The sequence below is a fragment of the Penicillium waksmanii genome (genome assembly GCF_028829765.1).
Source record: "Penicillium waksmanii strain IBT 27052 chromosome Unknown utg000008l:1.0-5622682.0:1.0-5626561.0, whole genome shotgun sequence".
Lineage (NCBI taxonomy): Eukaryota > Fungi > Ascomycota > Eurotiomycetes > Eurotiales > Aspergillaceae > Penicillium > Penicillium waksmanii.
This window is the reverse complement of record NW_026643254.1, coordinates 1911760-1929557: the sequence shown is the minus strand read 5'-3', so window position 1 is coordinate 1929557 and position 17798 is coordinate 1911760. Positions and strand designations below refer to the sequence as shown.

General features: G+C 47.5%; 7 protein-coding genes across 7 annotated transcripts; 4 read left to right on the top strand and 3 right to left on the bottom strand.

Annotated features, from left to right (window-relative positions):
• Positions 1-631: 631 nt before the first annotated feature.
• N7481_009039 (dTDP-D-glucose 4-6-dehydratase) lies at positions 632-1878 on the bottom strand (the record flags this gene model as incomplete). Its single annotated transcript, XM_057268258.1, has 3 exons — positions 632-1062; positions 1129-1664; positions 1727-1878. The coding sequence occupies 3 exons, from the start codon at positions 1876-1878 to the stop codon at positions 632-634; spliced, it is 1119 nt and encodes a 372-aa protein (XP_057118935.1).
• Positions 1879-2363: 485 nt separating this feature from the next.
• On the top strand, positions 2364-3545 carry N7481_009038 (uncharacterized protein; the record flags this gene model as incomplete). The annotated part of the gene is made up of 6 exons (XM_057268257.1): positions 2364-2407; positions 2452-2577; positions 2631-2925; positions 2989-3111; positions 3167-3244; positions 3297-3545. The coding sequence occupies 6 exons, from the start codon at positions 2364-2366 to the stop codon at positions 3543-3545; spliced, it is 915 nt and encodes a 304-aa protein (XP_057118934.1).
• Positions 3546-3708: 163 nt separating this feature from the next.
• Positions 3709-6271, bottom strand: N7481_009037 (Zn(II)2Cys6 transcription factor; the record flags this gene model as incomplete). Its single annotated transcript, XM_057268256.1, has 5 exons — positions 3709-4447; positions 4509-5487; positions 5543-5952; positions 6007-6095; positions 6176-6271. 5 exons carry the CDS (start codon positions 6269-6271, stop codon positions 3709-3711), a joined length of 2313 nt encoding a protein of 770 aa, XP_057118933.1.
• A 510-nt stretch (positions 6272-6781) lies between these two features.
• Positions 6782-8590, top strand: N7481_009036 (uncharacterized protein; the record flags this gene model as incomplete). The annotated part of the gene is made up of 1 exon (XM_057268255.1): positions 6782-8590. The coding sequence occupies one exon, from the start codon at positions 6782-6784 to the stop codon at positions 8588-8590; it is 1809 nt and encodes a 602-aa protein (XP_057118932.1).
• A 2880-nt stretch (positions 8591-11470) lies between these two features.
• On the top strand, positions 11471-12883 carry N7481_009035 (uncharacterized protein; the record flags this gene model as incomplete). The annotated part of the gene is made up of 1 exon (XM_057268254.1): positions 11471-12883. The coding sequence occupies one exon, from the start codon at positions 11471-11473 to the stop codon at positions 12881-12883; it is 1413 nt and encodes a 470-aa protein (XP_057118931.1).
• A 540-nt stretch (positions 12884-13423) lies between these two features.
• On the bottom strand, positions 13424-15593 carry N7481_009034 (putative transcription factor; the record flags this gene model as incomplete). Its single annotated transcript, XM_057268253.1, has 4 exons — positions 13424-13985; positions 14052-14399; positions 14453-15373; positions 15544-15593. The coding sequence occupies 4 exons, from the start codon at positions 15591-15593 to the stop codon at positions 13424-13426; spliced, it is 1881 nt and encodes a 626-aa protein (XP_057118930.1).
• Positions 15594-16019: 426 nt separating this feature from the next.
• Positions 16020-17631, top strand: N7481_009033 (MFS transporter; the record flags this gene model as incomplete). The annotated part of the gene is made up of 2 exons (XM_057268252.1): positions 16020-16348; positions 16410-17631. 2 exons carry the CDS (start codon positions 16020-16022, stop codon positions 17629-17631), a joined length of 1551 nt encoding a protein of 516 aa, XP_057118929.1.
• Between the last annotated feature and the right edge of the window lie 167 nt (positions 17632-17798).

The following is a 17798-nucleotide window of genomic DNA, read 5'->3' as shown; positions in this document are numbered from 1 at the left end:
CTTTATTGTTTGGTGATTGTGAATTTCCCTCTATTTTGACAGTGTCTAGATGGGTTTGTATCGGTACATTCTTATTCGTTTCCTACCAAATCTATACAGCCCATGATTCATGCTAACCTTGGTACTTCTCTCTGTAATACCACCCGTCGTAGTTATATACTGTACTTTAATAACGTCTCAAGGTATTTTGCATTTGAAACCATCCTGCAACGACGAAACTTTAGCTGAGGTATTAATAATTTTTGGCGCTGGGCTGAAGTGGACTCTGCCGCCTTTCTTGGGCTGATATTCTTTATTGAAGGTCTCATCTAAATAGAAATCTGATCGCTGCTCTCTATCTCGAGATGACAAAAAGGCAAGAAGAAGTGGTGTACTTTGTGTACTTCTCTAATTAATGGATTTCCGGACGCTTTTTGGGCTTATAAATATTTTAGAGAAAAGCAGTTGGGCGCACTGTATTTCATACAATGCCCCGAAAGCCAGAAACTGACACTGAAAATTTAGGCGGTAGTCAGGCAATACTTATACTATTCATTCCCTCATGAAAACAAGCGCGTAACTAAAAATCATCACTTTCTAAGCCGATACTCTAAAATCAATATTTCCAAGCAACGTGCTGTTATACGTTGAGCTACTTCCCATTTTCCGCAAACTGGCAGTGCCACCAAGTCGCCATGTTCTTCTTGTACCAATCGACTGTCATCTCTAATCCAGTATCAAAGTTGATTCGCTGTTTCCAACCGAGTGCTTGAAGTTTGTTCCCATCAACTGCGTAGTCATTATCGTTGAATGGACGATCGGGCAGCCATGTGATCATATTGCCAAAGTCTTTGACCGGATCATGGCCGAATAACGCTAGCATCATAGCTGCCACCTTTCGATTGGATATCTCGTAGCTAGAATCAACATTATAGATCTCACCAATCTCGCCCTTGTGCAGGATAGTATCAAAGGCATCGGCTGCGTCTGCTCCATAAAGAAAGCGGCGGGCGTTGTCTCCATTTCCTTGGAGCGTGAGGTTTTGACCTTTGAGCATCAAGCCTGCAAACCTCGGTATGATTTCTGGGATTTGTTTTGTCAAGTCAGCTTATATTTCTCGATCAAAGGAATTAGGCTGATGAAACTAACTTTCGGGATATTGTCCTGGTCCGTAAACATTATTGCTACGCACGATAATGATAGGAAGACCAAAACTCTTTTGGTATGCCATCGCGTACATCTCTGCTGCAGCCTTGCTAGCTGAATAGGGATTTGTCGGTCGCATTGGTGTGGAATTCTCCATTGCCACTTGGCCGTTCGTTTCACCATAGACTTCGTCAGTCGACACATGGATGAACCTTTGAATTTTACCATAGGAGCGAACGGCTTCTAGTAGGCTCTGGGTTCCCAGCACATTATTTTGTGTGAATGTGAAAGGGTCATTAAACGAATTTTGGACATGACTGCTTGCTGCAAAGTGCAGGATACAATCCACGCTGTAGGACTGAAGCGCAAATAGGACGGTGTGTTGGTCGTTAAGGTCGCAATGAAGGAAGCGAAAATTAGTGCAGGTAAATAGGTCCAGGATGTTGTTCAGCGAAGCGACCACATCCATCTTATCCAGACATATAACATTATAGGTCTCGGCATACTGCCGGACCAGATGTCGAGTTACCCAGCTTCCACTAGCAAGGATAAGTTACAAGTCCACATAACAGTACCATGATACTGAAGAGCTAAAACTCACATGAAGCCTGCCCCTCCGGTGACAAGAATCGTTTTCAAATTCGGGAGAGGTTGAAATTTGCACAGTCCGGTCAGAAAGGCATCGATTGGTGCCTCACTACGCTCACTCGGCGATACTGAAGTGGCTGGTGTTTCGGTAGCTGCAGGTGCCATTCTGTACGGTCAAGTTTTCGGTTCGGGTAAAGTAAGGATAGTAATGCGTTGGACTGAAATGACTCCTAGTATTCTGTGCAACTGCCTCGTGGAAGTCTCAGTCCCTTTAATATTCTGCATTTCCATAGAATGTGTATGTAATCAACCAGTGTTATTATAACCGGAGTCAAATAGACCTTGCGTGATGTGGGTCCAATTTCAAAGGGACTGACTCCGTGTTTATCTGATGCGATACTGGGCCACTAACGAATATCATAAACATGTTGACTATCGGATACTAAGTACCCGAAGAGCCGGGAAGCGCCAGAAACCGGACATGAAGTTGATTTCTCGCCGAAGCCCGACCCCGAATGCAACACTGACTCCGTTTCAACTCCGGGTACTCTTGGTATCTATAAAAGAGCTGGATTCTGCTATCATTTCTGAATTAAATTTTTACATTTAAGCACGGACAAGTGATCAATCATACGGATCCCACTATCAAAATGACAGCCTCGTCATCTAACGAGGTATTTTTAGTATTTGGTGCGTATGCCTCGGAAAAGCAGTATCAGAAAAAGTCAATATTTGTAGGCATATTGACGAAGAAAAATTAGGCAATGGATGGGTGTCTGGGCTGATCCAGGAAGAGTTATCGAAAAATGGAGATCGCTACCAAGCCTCGTCTGTACGAATTGAAGACCGCGAAGCAGTTCTTCGGTGAGTGTCATGAAAAGAGTCGTGCCTGGCCAGTATGACTTACATCGGTGAAGCGAACTCGATCGCGTGAAGCCTACCCGTGTGATCAACACCGCTGGTAAAAGAGGCTTTCCGAACGCAGATTGGTGTGAGGACCATAAAGATGCAGCAATTCGATCCAATGTGATCGGCGCTGCTAACTTGGTGGACTGTTGCTTCTTAAGAAATGTTCATATTACTCATTTCGCTTCCGCCTGCATTTATGATGAAGATGAAAGCCACCCTTTAGATGGCCCGGGCTTTACTGAGGAGGAGCCACCAAATTATGCTGCCTCTTTCTACTCTTACTCAAAGCTTGTGTCAGAGCAGGTTTGTGTCCTTTCCCATTGTTTGTTGTCCTGATCAAAAACTAATACTTACTTACTCCCATAGGCAATCAAGAGTTACCCAAACGTTTTGATCCTCCGTCTTCGCAACCCCCTTGCCGCGGATCTTCATCCAATGAATTTCATCACGAAGCTCATTAGATACGAAAAGATTGTTAATGTTCCTAATGTGAGTGAGCATCTTATTTCGGGATCTGATAAGCGGAGAAACTCACTACTTCAAGTCTGGGACCATAATGACGAACATGACACCAGCTGCAGTCCTGCTTTCGAGACACCGTGAAACTGGCATATTCAACTTTGTGAGTCAATTTGACAGTTGCGAAATGAAGCCACGGGACTGACAAATTCCAGACAAATCCAGGGACATTTACTCACAACGAGGTTATGGAGTTTACGAAAAAGTTTATTCGGCCCTCCCTAAGCTGGACAAATTTCAGCCTCGAAGAGCAGAGAAAAGTTCTTAAAGCACCTCGCACGAATGCCAAACTGGATGCGTCCAAATTAGTCAAGACATTAGCGGGATATGGTTACACCATCCTGGGCGCCCAGGATGCGCTAGAAGAAGCTTTCGTCATAATGAAAGCCAAGGGATATAAATGAATCTGCCAGTAGTGGTTCAGACGAACGGAGAATCCATCTTAGTGAGGACGGTCGATTTATTCGGCATATACCTAGGAAATAAACATTAAAAATTGAGGCTTAATCCATTATCCCCCCCACCTATCAATCTACATATTTATTTGCCTTATCAAAACCGCTGTTCTTAAAATCCAGTAATATTTTCCAGTCCGTATAGAGGATCCAATGGGAGCGAGTCGGATAGTTGCTCTTGGATGCTAGCTTCCCAAGTCTTTTCCGCGTTATGCTGAGGTGGAGAACACTGCACGGGTGGCACAACACTCCCATGGGCTATGTTGAAGGTTTGAAAGATGCAATCCATGTCGTAGTCAAATGACTCTGAAGGAATGGGAGGTACATCATTTGGAAGGAAAGATTGAGAGAAATTTGCGACGGAATCTGTATAATTCCTAGTTGAGTTCCCACCGTACAAACCGCATGTTTCTGGAATAGTTGCACAGCCTTCTGTGGTCATGTTACCGGGGATTTCAGTAGTGGAATTGTCGTTTTCATCAATGCCGACACGTCTCATGAGGTTTCTTATCACCCCCAATGCTTTCTTTGGTCCTAATGATAATTCCTGGTGCTCTCTAAGCGTCGAAACACACCTCTGGAGTGAGGCATGGGCTTGAGAGTCCGATGGGCTCTGTGCAGCCACTCTGGCATGAATTGTGGCGCTGACGTATGTTGCGTAAGACAAAGTGTATGGTGCAAATCTGGTCGAGAACATTTCCCGGTAGCAGGTAAGTATTTTGTCTATTGAACTAGCTGCCGAGACACAGGTGTTGAATGCAAGAGGTGCGGCAGACAACGACACACCGCGCAAATGTCCATCAGACACAAATGGACGGTGAAGGAGTATTTCCAACGTATGGTACAATGCCCTGTGTGAAGTAAGCAAAATGCGACACTTGTTTCTTTTTGAAGTCGGTTCTTTGGCTTTACCTCAATGAGAGAATATGCGGGGATGCAATCCCCCTCGACATCTGCGACAATGTGTCGGTCAGCACGGATGGAAGGGACTTGAGCCAATTTTTGAGTCGATGGTAGAGAGATGATGAGGCCTCAAGCAGGCTATTCGGTTCCTTGAGTGTGCTGCGCTCTGTGTATAGAGTGTCCAGGATACCAGACATAATGATGGAAAGAGAACAGTAGCCTTTCAGAATTGAGATATTATGGGCTGGTAGATCGGAAGCTTCGTTGACGTTCGCATAGGATGATGCCTGTAATGTCTCATACTCTTCAAATTCGTCAAGGAACCGTGGATATAAGCTTGTGTCAGCATCACACAATCGAATGCACCTCCCCTGATATAAAGACAAGAACTTGTCGATAGCTAGTTCGAAAGCGGTGAGTTTTGAGGCTCCAATAATATGGGAAAGAATTTCCTTACAGTATGCACCCCAGAATACTCTCTGTCTAGCTTCAATATCTTCAGGGGCCAGTTTACCCACTCTCGGGTCGGTTTTATGGCCGGTGTGTAAGCCCAGATCTATGATCATATTGATAGCCATGCCAGAGTATAGCCAAGACAAACTCTTTTCATCACACCAGTTGAACAAAGCATGAGACAATAGAAGAAGCGCTTGCACTGTAGGTATCTCGCTTTTAGTAATGTGATCCCCAATCAATTCCATCGCCCGTCGCCGAAATCTTCGACCCGCTGTCAGCGCTTCTGTCCGATCATCGAAGACTTCCTCATGGGAACAATATTTTGAGGCGGTGAAGTAAATGGCGTTGAGCAATAGTTTAGAGAAGTATGGCCCATGACATGCCATATCCCTCATAAAGGTAGGTCTATAGACAACTGCGCCGACGTCGAGCTGACGGTCCCAATACAAAGATAAGAGACGCATTGCGACCCGAGAATCTACTCCATCGAAATCAAATCGACTGGAATTGAAGTTAATTTTCTCCATTTGACCTACACGTCAAACAATGTTAGACCACGTCTATTGCATCTAGGAAAGAAGACCTACTTAGTCTGGCTGAATTTGCAAATAAAGCGTTCCGAAGGGCTTCCAACTCCTCAGCATGGTGAGAAGGCCCTTTAATCATCATTTCGAGATTTGAAGTGATCTCATCAGTGACAGCACTTGTCGGTCCATGCGATTGCGCAACAGTGTCGACCTGACTGGAGGGCTGGGGATCTAACGGTGGAGTACTTAAGCAGGGAAGACTCTGGCGTCCCTCGATACTTGGTCCATTCCATAATTCCGGCGTGTGCACTGACATCAATTCCAGTGACTTGGATGCAAACTCGGCTGAAGTTTGAGACTCAGCTGTTTTTTCAACTCGTTGGGGCCTCAACCCCTGCTCAAAATTGGCCAGTGAATCTTTCAGATATCTATTTTCTTCCTCCAAGCGGGATATGCGAGCCTTAGATGGCCTAACCCAATCGTTAGTTTATTTCCCAGCAAGCCTTGGCACTCCGGCAGCCTACCGAGGAAGCTTAAGTGTTTCTACATAGGCACAATCTTTTCCACGGGCCTGGCATTGCTGGCAGATTGGGCGATCGTTACTGCATTTGAGCTGTACTCGGTGTTAGCTTTGATTAGATTATAATATGCTGCTAGTATAGCTAACTTGGGGGATATTTGATATTGGCCTACTTTTTTTTGACGGCAGTACTCGCATGCAGTGATGGCTCGCACTCTTTGTTCTCGAACAGCAGCTTTGTATCTGCTGTTGCGAACAGGTGAAGGCATTTTCCTAAATCGGTGATTGGCGGTTCATACTTCAGTCAGACTCACAGATGCCCGATACTAGCCAGTGATGAACCAGGACAAATGGCAAATCTGAAGAATTTGGTGGTTTTATCGAGGTCCTGGCTCTTCAAAGATGTCTCAGATGGTGAGGTGAAGTCCGGCTTCAGTGGGCTGCAGTCTTGACTTACAGCCCGGACGGTGGGTCGGCAAGTGACTTTCCGGTGGGCCAAGGCCCAAATCCACAAATAGCAGCTTGAAAGAACGTACCTGATCACATGATGCGGTATTTTCCAGTCCAGCGGCATGGAGATAGCTCACATGTCATTTTCCCGTACGGTGCTGAAACAGCTCTCGCCTTAGCAAATAAAAGGCTAAGGAGAGAGGCCACTCGGCCTCCTCCTAATACCGTTTTCATTTCCTGGTGTTTACTACATTATCTACAAATTCGCCCCGACCATTTAATCTGACCTATACACTTTATATCCATCAACGACTCGCTTTAAAAGCGCAATGCAGCGGCCACTGCCGAGAAACCTCGTTTTCAAAGTTCGCTTCCGGTCGGCTGCAACCCCCATAAGTAACAACCTACAGTCAACAGCAACTTCTGACGGATATGTTGATGTTCTGGACGAAAGATTTCCATGTGACAACACCAAAAGTACTGGAAGTCACTCACGCAGAGTTTCTATTCCAACTAGCTTCTTTGACAACGACTATTCTACCGAGTCTGAATGGGTGGAGCAGATTGACGGACTGATAATTGACGAGGGCAGTGAGGGCTCACATCGAGATAAGAGTCGGAAGTATGTTGGTCAATGCAACGGTAAACTTATCAGGCGTGATCAAATACGGGCTCAGTTTCGTTCTGCCATGGGGCAACTGTCGGAGGAAGCATGTCTTCTCGCATTTAGTTTGATGGACAGGTTCGGCCGTTTAAAAGCAGATTTTAAGAGTCATCCGGTCAAGAAAGGCACTGGGCTATGGAGCTCGGGGCTAGAGAGCGGCGACATATTTCTAATCGAATCCTTGCAAGTCGAGAAGCCATGTCAACTTTTCGAACAAGGCATTGTACTCGTGAAAACTGTGCTAGAAAAGGTTCGGAGGCAAACACCTGGGTTCGTTGCTATTGTACGTCCAAGTGGAGCTCCATGTGATTCCAGTAAGAAAGAAGTACTCAGACTTTCTCCAAAGATGTCTTCACTAGACAGTTTGGAATGTTTCTGGCGGGAATTGGGGTTTCGACGCATAGGATCTTCGGCGTGGTTTGGACTTTCCTTGGACCCAAAACACCCATGCCATCGTCTAGACGCTGCCCACGACTTTATGATCCCAAAAGTCCCACCAATGACTTCGGGAATCTCAGACGATGAGATTTTACCGAGAATGAAAGCTGCTCTAAAATTTAGCAGTGATGATGACTCTTTGAAAATCCTTAAGCAACTCACACATGATGCAGCGAGGGATGGTCCACACCTGGGATCGATCGATACTGCGAATGGTGACACCATTTTGCACCTTGTTGCAGTCGGCACCAGGCCTAATTGCGTGCGATTCATTTTGGACAGGAAGAAGTCACTTCTCCACATGCGCAATTTCCATGGCGAAACCCCATTGGATGCTCTCGTTACAAAATTGGAGGAAAAAAGAACCACACATCGCCACGATGCCATGGTCAAAGATATTTCGGATAATTTTGCTGGGTTTAGCGATCCTGACGTTGACTGTCTTATACTTCTGGATGGCAGTACTGATTTCAGCGAAACAAATATCCAGCGCGTGAGGTACGGGTGTAGTTGTGGGCAATGCATATCTGGCTGCCTGAGCCCGCGAATGCGCGTAGCCCTGGAGCTTGTGGCCGGTATATGGAGTGAATTTCTTTGCGACTTTATCGACGATGGGGACTTATGGGTTCGGCAGAACCGCGTGTGTTTCACTTTCCTCTCAGATGATGTACAGATGCATCTTAAGAACGACAAGTGTATGAGGAATGGGTTCAGGAATCTCTGTGTGCATTTCATCAATTGCCTGCGGGGGAATATGATTCCTAATGATCATAACGTGCAATTAGTGTTGAATCACGGTGGTGAGTCACCTCCTGATTCATGGTACTTCCTACAACGAGGTGGAAGTGTTGATGCAGTAGCTTCTATGCTCTTCCAATTCGCAATGGAAAGCGATGAGCTGGCTGGGGATGCCACGCACTCCGAGGATCAATTTCAGCTCCCTCGGTGCAGGAACGACCATGAATTTGGCTTCGTCAGTGGATTGTGTGGATATGAGAGAATATCACCTAGTAAAAGTCAATCTGCCAGATTCTGAATCATACTGGACAGATTATCAAAGGATGGAAAATTAGAACTTTCAATTGATATGTGCACCTATTTACAGTGACGACTATGGTGATATGAAATCTGTACTGCTAATAGGAATAGAAATATGATGTATATTCTCCCCTTTTCATCCTTCATACTGCAACAGGCATTGGTAGGAGCCTCCGGGCGTGGTTGGCCTGCCTGGTGCGCATATATGTATCCCTGAGCACGTTCTTGTCAGGTTTAGCACGTGTTAGAATTCAAAGTCCATTACAACCCATTCCTGGGTTCTGATCCTCTAATTACAATGCCATGTTATATTAGTCTGTCCTTGTGCTTTGGGTTTCTGTTCAATGCGTCACGTTTTCATTATGCATTCACCCTTCTCACCCAGGTCGCGCGATGGGAAAGCGGCGATCAACTACTTCCCCACTAGGCTAGACCTGGCGATTGGCTAGCCCAGCCATTCGGCGTATACGTGCTCAGTAGTCGGGTGGCTGTCGCCCTGGTGAGAAATGGGTGAACGCCGCTTTACGGTCGCGCGACCAGGGGTGAGAAAGCTGAGGGCGCAATAGACCGGGTGAGAAGAAGGGTGAGAACGGGTGATTCTCACCCTCCGTCGCGCGACCACTGCACTGACCCTCTCAGCTGAACTCGTGATTGGGTTCCCCTGATCCTCCTGAGACACTTCTTCTCTTGACATCTGCACACAGCCACCATGTGAGATGCAAGCTCAACAGCACATTGACAAACAGGAAAAAACATCTAAAAGCTCGTGTCGACCAGACCAAATGGCCACTCTTCCCCATTGATTGGACAAAAAATGTGGTTTTCATGTGCATGTAGCTGGTTGGATAGTCTTTGCCGTGGCGCCCTGAGCCTTAGGTGACCTATTCAACGATCAGTGTCCTGCATATGGAAAGGGCATGTTATTGCCAATCACGAGGTTTCAGTAGCCGCCATGCTGAGGCAGAGCACCCTCGGATAACTTGTGTTCTGAGAAAATTGAGGGCTAGTCGCGCAACCCGCAACAGGATGTGATTAATGATTCAACCCGATCAAAACCAACTTGGATCTGTCGACTTCCCCGTGGCAGCCCATGCTTATTCCTGTTCAATTAGCACGTCACAAGAATACCTCTCGAAATGAGGGGGGGGGGGTTGGGGAGATCCTGCTTTCGGCAGTCCTACTTCTCATTCTTCTCCAACATGAGACTTGCTGACCAATATGGGGCTTTCTGAGAGTAAGGTTGTACCTGAAACTTCTCAGATGCCTGTGAAGAAGCAGAAAAACAAGGATCCTCTCCACATGATGGCTTTTTACAATACCCACCTATGACTTGGTCTAGAATACCTCCAAAATGCATGGACGCAGATACCTGAATGTACTCACGGTATATCACCCGAAAATATGCAAAGCCTTCACCCTTAGGCTTGAAGAGGAAGAGGAATATCAAGCCTTTGATAACTCTCGCGAATCTGTTGCAAAAAATCTATCTCGCTGGACGCAAAACCCCCATGATTTTCTCTATGAGTCGGACCTAACCGATCAATGGATCAAAGGAATAGTGACGATCTGAATTGGGAAGCACCCGCTTTGGTTTTGTTTTATCAACTTTATATCTTGAGCGTCGGAGAGACACTGAATCGATCCGTTCACGGTTTCTGAAAGTCATATTCTAGACTTGTGAGAGATCTTAGGCAGGCAACGACCTCGTTCCCGTACACCCATTGAATCATTGCCTGAATACTCTTTCTCTCAATTCATTCACACACCACCGGAAAAGATTCCATCTCACGTTAGATACTTGCGCCTCAATCTAGAATTGTTTTTTCTATTTCTGCTGAATGCCTGCCGTATTCTTTGTTAGGTTTGGGCGAATAAAGCTATTGATATGTATTAGCTTGGGATATGGGCAAATAACTACGCCCTTGGCTCTTTATAACCCGGGAGCGTAAATGTTCCTGGAACATTACCTGCATCTCGTCAGCTCATTTTGAAGTGCGATGGATCGAGAACCATGGGAATTAATACATAGCTGAGTCATTTAATGCGGGTGGTGCATGGGCATAAATCTGCTTATATTTGTGTGTAATATACGACGCTTGATGATGAATTTTGGAATTGGAACTATTACTACTTCCAAACTCACGATTGATGCTGACTGTGCAGTGTGTCGCAAAGCCAGAGACTGCTACCGTGGGACTTTTTCATCTTTCACTTTTTTTTTACAAAATCTCGATACAGCAGAATTCTCTCTTGGTCTACTCGTTTCTGAATCACATCGATATCAAAAATCAAAAACCACTCCGAGACTTCTACGCCACATCACACATCGCTTTGAGACCTGAAATCTCGAAAATGCCACGATATGAAGGGAAACTTTGCGATCTACTTCGCCCTTTCAGGCAAGCCCGTAATTCTGAGCGAGAGACAGAAGATTACACTCCCCTCCTTCCAGAGTATGACATTTTAGAAGAAACCAAGCCACAGAAGACACGGCTAAAAGATCCCGCCATTCTTCGTTTAAATAAGCGCACCTTACGGCGGATCTATCAATACCTGTTATTAGTCCATCAAGCTTGTCTAGCCCTTAGCTGCAAAAAGCTCTAGGCAAGAACACTTCAGAGGCAGGTAGATTAACTACCAGGAATACAAAGTGAACACCGCGCCCGTGAGTTAGATAGGATTCTTGCACCGGTGGTGGAATCGTGTCGATGAGACTGGAAGCTCGATTCCGGAGTTTTCGTACACTCGTAATTTCGGAGTCCGGAGTTACAATTTCATCCTGTGGGGGGCAGAAACAAAATTGCATTTTTAAAAGGGATCGATCGCATCACATCGCAAATCCTTGGAATACAGGATAGTTAAAAGATACTCTGTCATAATGAAGGCCACAGGCTCGTTTGCAACTTGTCTCCTAGCGTCAGTGGGGAGGAACTCCAGTGGAGTGGCCTTCCCGGGTCAGCCTAACTACGCCGCCCTTGTCTCTCCGTATAACCTCGACCTTCTCACAACTCCGGCCGCCATCGTCTTTCCTCAAAATGCAGCACAGGTTGCGGCAGCCGTCAAGTGCGCTGTCAACGCGGGCATTAAGATCCAAGCAAAGAGTGGAGGACACAATTACGGCAATTTTGGATCGTCGACCGGGGAGCTTTCAGTGAACCTCGAAAACCTCCAGGACTTCAGCATGGACCGCACTACCTGGATGGCTAAATTCGGACCTGGAAACCGCCTCGGTCAAGTTACAGAGCTTATGTTTAACAACGGAGGACGACAAGCACCGCACGGAGAGACATTCGATGTCGGACTGGGTGGACACGCCACCGTGGGAGGCGCCGGGGCTGCATCACGCCAGCTGGGACTTCTCGTGGACTTTGTGGAAGAGGTGGAGGTGGTCCTCGCGAATTCATCGATCGTTCGAGCATCGAAATCGGAGAACGAAGATCTTTTCTTTGCCGTCCGCGGCGCTGGCTCCAGCGTCGGCATCGTGACCGACTTCACCATCCGCACTGTACCCGCGCCGCCGGTGACTGTTGACTATACCTATGTGTGGGCAAAGCAAAATGTCTCATCGCAGGTGAAAATATTCCAGAGCTGGCAAAAGCTCCTCGCTGGCGGCACTCTACCACGTGAGATGTCATACGGATTGACCGTCACGGCTAGTAGTATGGTGCTGTCGGGGGTATACTTCGGTAGCGAGGACGAGTTTGCGACGCTCAACCTCACTAGCCACTTTACAACGCCTCCACAAGTGAGCGAAACAAAAGTCTACACCAGCTTCTTAGAGGCGTCCAAGGCGTTGGACGGGGCAGTCAGCGCCGCTGGCATCGCTTCTCCGTCGCACTTTTACGCCAAGTCCCTTGTCTTCACTCAGAAGACTCAGATCCCTGAAGCGACCGCCCAGCGTGTTTTCAACTATTTGGCCAACACAAAGAATGGAACAGACTTGTATGCCCTCAACTTCGACGGCCTTGGCGGGGCAGTGAGCGATTTCTCTCCATCGGAGGCGGCCTATCCTCACCGCGACACGCTTTACTTTATGTTCTCCTTTGCTCGTACCAGTAGTAATCTCACTGATACGACGATCCGCTTCCTGGACCAATTAAGCGAAGTTCTGACGAGCGGCAATCCCAAGGCATATTACGGACAGTATGCTGGAAATGTGGATCCACGGGAGACGAACGAGAAGGCCCTGGCCGGGTACTATGGCCAAAACCTGGATCGACTCAAGCATATCAAGAGGGCAGTGGACCCGAACGATGTTTTCCACAACCAGCAGAGTGTCCCTGTGTCTTGATTACTTGAGTTTCTCCGCGTACCAATTCTAGCAATAACATAATCATTTTGGTCGAAATTAAGAAACTGACATGCAACTGCTAGAATAGCCCCTTGATTGGATCCAGCGGGTTTGAGATCGTTTTCCGACCAGGAACGGCAGCAAATCATTTGGTGTTTGTATTCATGCTTTTAATTAGGGAAAATGGTAAACCTTTGAATCATGGCATGGCCGTGCGGAAATGTCCGAAAAAGCAAAAGTAGCAAAACTCCAAGCTCTTTGAAATGGTAGGCAGCGTTCAAATATGTATCTGGTCAAGTCGCTGTTGACAAGCCAGAGGTGCCAGGAAATCGAAGTTGCGACCACATTCAGATAGCGAGTCGGAGACTTCTTCTTCCTCGGTAGGCCATCGATCTGGTGTCCAGCATCGGCAGTCTTTGAACTAGCTAGACAGATGTAGCTGGGGTACTTCATCAAATGGAATAGATGGAGGTATGTCAATATATTAAAGCTAAGCAGGGTGCCTCGTCCTTTCCCCCAGTTTGCATGGTCGTATATATATCATGACCCGAGCACATCAAAATTGAGCACCTCTTCCGTCCTAAATAAGAATTCATCGAAGTCAAAGCGGATATCTTGGAAAATATCATCGAAGGACATCCCTGCGCCTTCCACCAGGGGCTCACACCCACTCTGTGCGACTAAACCAGTGGGCTGTAAGATCTTGGCGGACAGGGCCTCAAAGGTACAAATGCACTTCTGAATATATGTACTCAGGTGGACATGTGCGCGGAGACCTGCCAAAACATCCTGCCATGATTGAGCGACTGAGTCGGTAAAGAGATCGGATCCGACCATGGCTGCGAGGAAGATCACGCCCGCGATGTGAAGGTAGTAAATACGTGTCCACCAAGGGATGATACCGATAGGCTCACAGGGCTCTAATGTTTCGGTCACCAAGGCAGTGACACCTTGCGCGGCATCGACGCACATCTTAGCACATTCTCTCAGAAGCCGCTCGCTGAGAGTTGCGGGATTCGTGGACCTTGATTGGCCATTGGATTTCATGGAGTAGAAGCGGGCGAGTATTGGCCTGTAGAGATAGATACGAGAATGGAGAAAACTATACAGTAGACGATATTAGAGAAGCAATTCTCAAAGTGCAAAGAAATAGCAAGTACTAGCTTACCGAAGGTGTATCAAATAGCGCTCCATTCGGACTGTCCTGTCATCCAGAAACTTAAGATTCCGCAGTTGTAGATCGTTTGGAAGACTGGTCTCCCATTTGTTGAGACAAGCGTCTAGGCGGACCGCCGCGGTGTGGTATTCCTCCTGTTGATCTAGACAAGGCACCACAGATCGAGAGGCAAGGGTGCTTCGTGTCTGAATCTGGGCCATCTGAATCTGATTGCCTATCTCGTGAAGTTCCAGTTTCCATCGAGAGTGCCCGGTTGGATCGCCTCCCTGCTGACAGTCACTTGTCGGCGATGGAATGAGTGCCAGCACTGATGTCTTTCCGAGTGACCAGGAAACACACCTAATCATATCAGCGAGGTTTCTGAGGTGATATTAAAACGGATATATACTTACCGATCCAAAATAACACAGCTTGCCCAAACCTTACGCTTCAAACGCGCGTCATTGCCGGCATCTTTGCCCAAGGGAGTCTCAAGGGAATTACAACACATTGTTTGCGCGATGCGCATTGCCAGTCCAGCAGTCATCCATGTCTTTTGCTGATGAGTTGTGCAATGGAGGTATCGGTTCATAAGCATCAAGCACTGCACACGCTCAAGAGAACCGGGTTCCCAAATAATCGACTCGGTCGGGAATAGCGCCCACGCACGTTGAAAATAAATATTCCCCTCTTCATTCCGCAAATTGAATGGCACCCGTTCCTGTCTTTGCACTGCGAGGGCAAATATCACATTGAGGATACTGAGCTGAATGTGATGGTCCGTATGCGCGAGGCAACCTTCCGTCGAAAATGATTTTGCATATATCTGCGAAAACTGATCATAATCCAACACAGGCTCAACCGGATGTATGTGTCGCCAATATATATTGACGAGTTGATCTGCACGAGCGCGGGAGGGCAACTCGGTGGACTCCGAAAGAGGGGAAGATCGCAGGGGCAAATCCAGATCTCCAAATAAGGGCGCATCGACCAGTGGAACAAGGTATGTCGTAGCTGGTGGGGCTCGACCAGCTCTCTCCTCTATAGCCGCCGCCACCTGGCCGGCGAACCGGCCGTGGGCTGCGTAGTATGGACGGTTGAGATTCGACTCCGAGTTCGATTCTCGGTTATTATCCGAGAAGGAGCGTGACTCAATGCCTGGGAGAGTCAAGCTTGTCGACGTCGAGGACGCCTCAATCGAATGAGCTGGTGAAGATGGAGGGGAAACAAGGACAGGAGCATGCTGAGGTGTTTCCCTTGGACTAAGCTTGCGCGGAATGTCGCCAGCCGCACCAGGACGATTGTAGTTACAAGACTTTCCTTTGGTTTGACACCTAGTGCATGCTGCACATTCTTTGTATCAGCATGGCTCGTGAGCACTAAAGGGGTAAGTGAAGGACAGGGGTGTAGACTACCTGGACGGCTGCCGTCACATTTGATCTTTCTTGACCGGCATGCCTGACAAGCTGTGGTGACTTTCAATCGCTGTCTGCGTATTACCCACGAGTCGTTGTGCTCTGGTTGAATCATGTTGACCGTTCCAGTCGTAGCCATGGTGGAGCTCCCATTATCGTGTCTGGCCAGTGGACATCCTGTAGGTATTGACAGAGCACCCAACACGGCGACGAAGTAGGAGGGAAGTCGTAAGGCTAGGCTGGAAGATGATCATGCGGGGGGGCGTAAACAAAGAAACGCACTGCCCAATCAAATGGTATTCCGTCAAAAGTACCCCATAGCGGAGCGCTATATGATTGGGTAATGCCACCAAGTCTCACTAGCAAAGACCAATGGAAAGCAGGACCGCCTCGACCCACCGTTATTCCAGTATCCAATGGACATGCATCCCGCTTTCACATCACGGAGGGCATGAACAATAAATACTCCGGTTTCCCTGAACGTAATATATAGACCACAAAAGCCGGACTTGTAAAAGCGCGATCAGATAGCTGTGTCCGCTTGGTGCTGTTTATTTCGACCACGATGTCCAGCGCGACCAAAGTCAATGCCGACCCGGCCGAGGTTGAGAAAACACCCGTTTATGATGGCCATGGAACCGAAGAAGATCCATTCGTTGTGGAGTTTCAAAAAGATGATCCGGGCAATCCCATGAATTGGGGCTCTTTCAGAAAGTGGTTTATCACATTTGTTGCGACGATCTCGGTTTTTGCTGTCACTCTGACCTCCTCCGCATACTCCGTCTCCGCCAACGAGGTCTTTCAAGACTTCGACATTAGCTCCGAAGTCTTCACTCTCGGTCTTTCCCTTTTCGTCCTAGGGTTTGCTATCGGTCCCGCTCTATGGGGCCCTCTGTGAGTACAACCAACTCTCGACAAACAACTCTCCAGCACTGTCTTGCTAATCTTCTTCAAGATCTGAACTGTACGGCAGACAGAAACTGTGGATCATTACCCACGTCGCCATGGTAGCCTTCCTGGGGGGATCAGCTGGGAGTAAAAATGTGGCTACGCTGTTGATATTGCGCTTCTTTGCCGGCACATTTGGGGCATCTCCCCTCGTCAACTCCGGCGGCACAATCGCCGATCTCTTCCCGCCAGCTCAACGTGGACTCGCCCTCACCGTTTACTGCGTTGCACCGTTCCTTGGTCCCGTCCTTGGCCCGGTCATGGGAGGCTTTATCTCCGAAAATGTTGGCTGGAGGTGGGTTCAAGGCGTGTGCACTATCTTCATCGGGATTGTCGGCATCCTTGGAGTCATCTTTATTCCCGAGACTTACGGCCCGGTCCTGCTGCAACAAAGGGCTAGTCGTTTGTCAAAGGCGGATGGAAAGTTTTACATTAGTGTTCTTGAGAAGAGTCAGGGCAAAAAGAAGCCATCTGAAGTCTTCCAGCGAGCCCTGTTTCGTCCCTGGATCTTTCTGTTCCTTGAGCCAATCGTCTTGATCGCTTCGGTCTACATGGCAATCATCTATGGTACAGTTTATATGTTTATGGGAGCTATGCCAATTGTTTATAACGAAGGCCGTGGCTGGAGCGAGGGAATTGGGGGACTTTCATTCCTTGGTATTGCCGTCGGCATTGTGTTTGGTCTTATCTATGCGATCTGGGACAACAACACCCGGTATATGAAACTGGTCCTCGCGAAAAGCACAACAGCCGAATCCCGACTACCACCTGCTATCGTTGGTGCAGTCGCTCTCCCGATCGGAATGTTTGCATTTGCATGGACCAATTACCCCAGTATCCATTGGTCGGTAGCTATCATTCTATCTGCACCTTTCGGCTTCGGATGTGTTCTTGTTCTACTGCCAATCATGAACTACTTGATCGACTCCTATACAATCTACGCGGCTTCAGTCTTGGCCGCGGCTGCTATTTTCCGTTCGGTCATTGGTGCTGTGTTTCCTCTGTTCACGACACAGATGTATCACAATCTGGGTATTCACTGGGCGTCTAGCATCCCGGCCTTCATGACACTGGTATGCGTGCCGTTCCCGCTAATCATGTATCGGTACGGTATGCAAGTGCGTATGAAGTGCAAGTACTCGTTTGAAGCGGCGGAGACCATGAAAAAGATGCAGATGCAGCAGGCCCAGGCCAACCAAGCAAAAGAGGATGATGCGGGCTCAGAATAAGGAGATATGACACGGCAGATTCGTGGATGTGAAGTCTAAAGAGGTTTACATGAATTTCAAGTATTAGGGAGATCATCGGATTCATGCTGTGAATAGAAGCTGGTAGCAAGAAAGATCAGGCACTTTAATTGTATAGATCTAATATTATGTTTCCACATGAACATAGA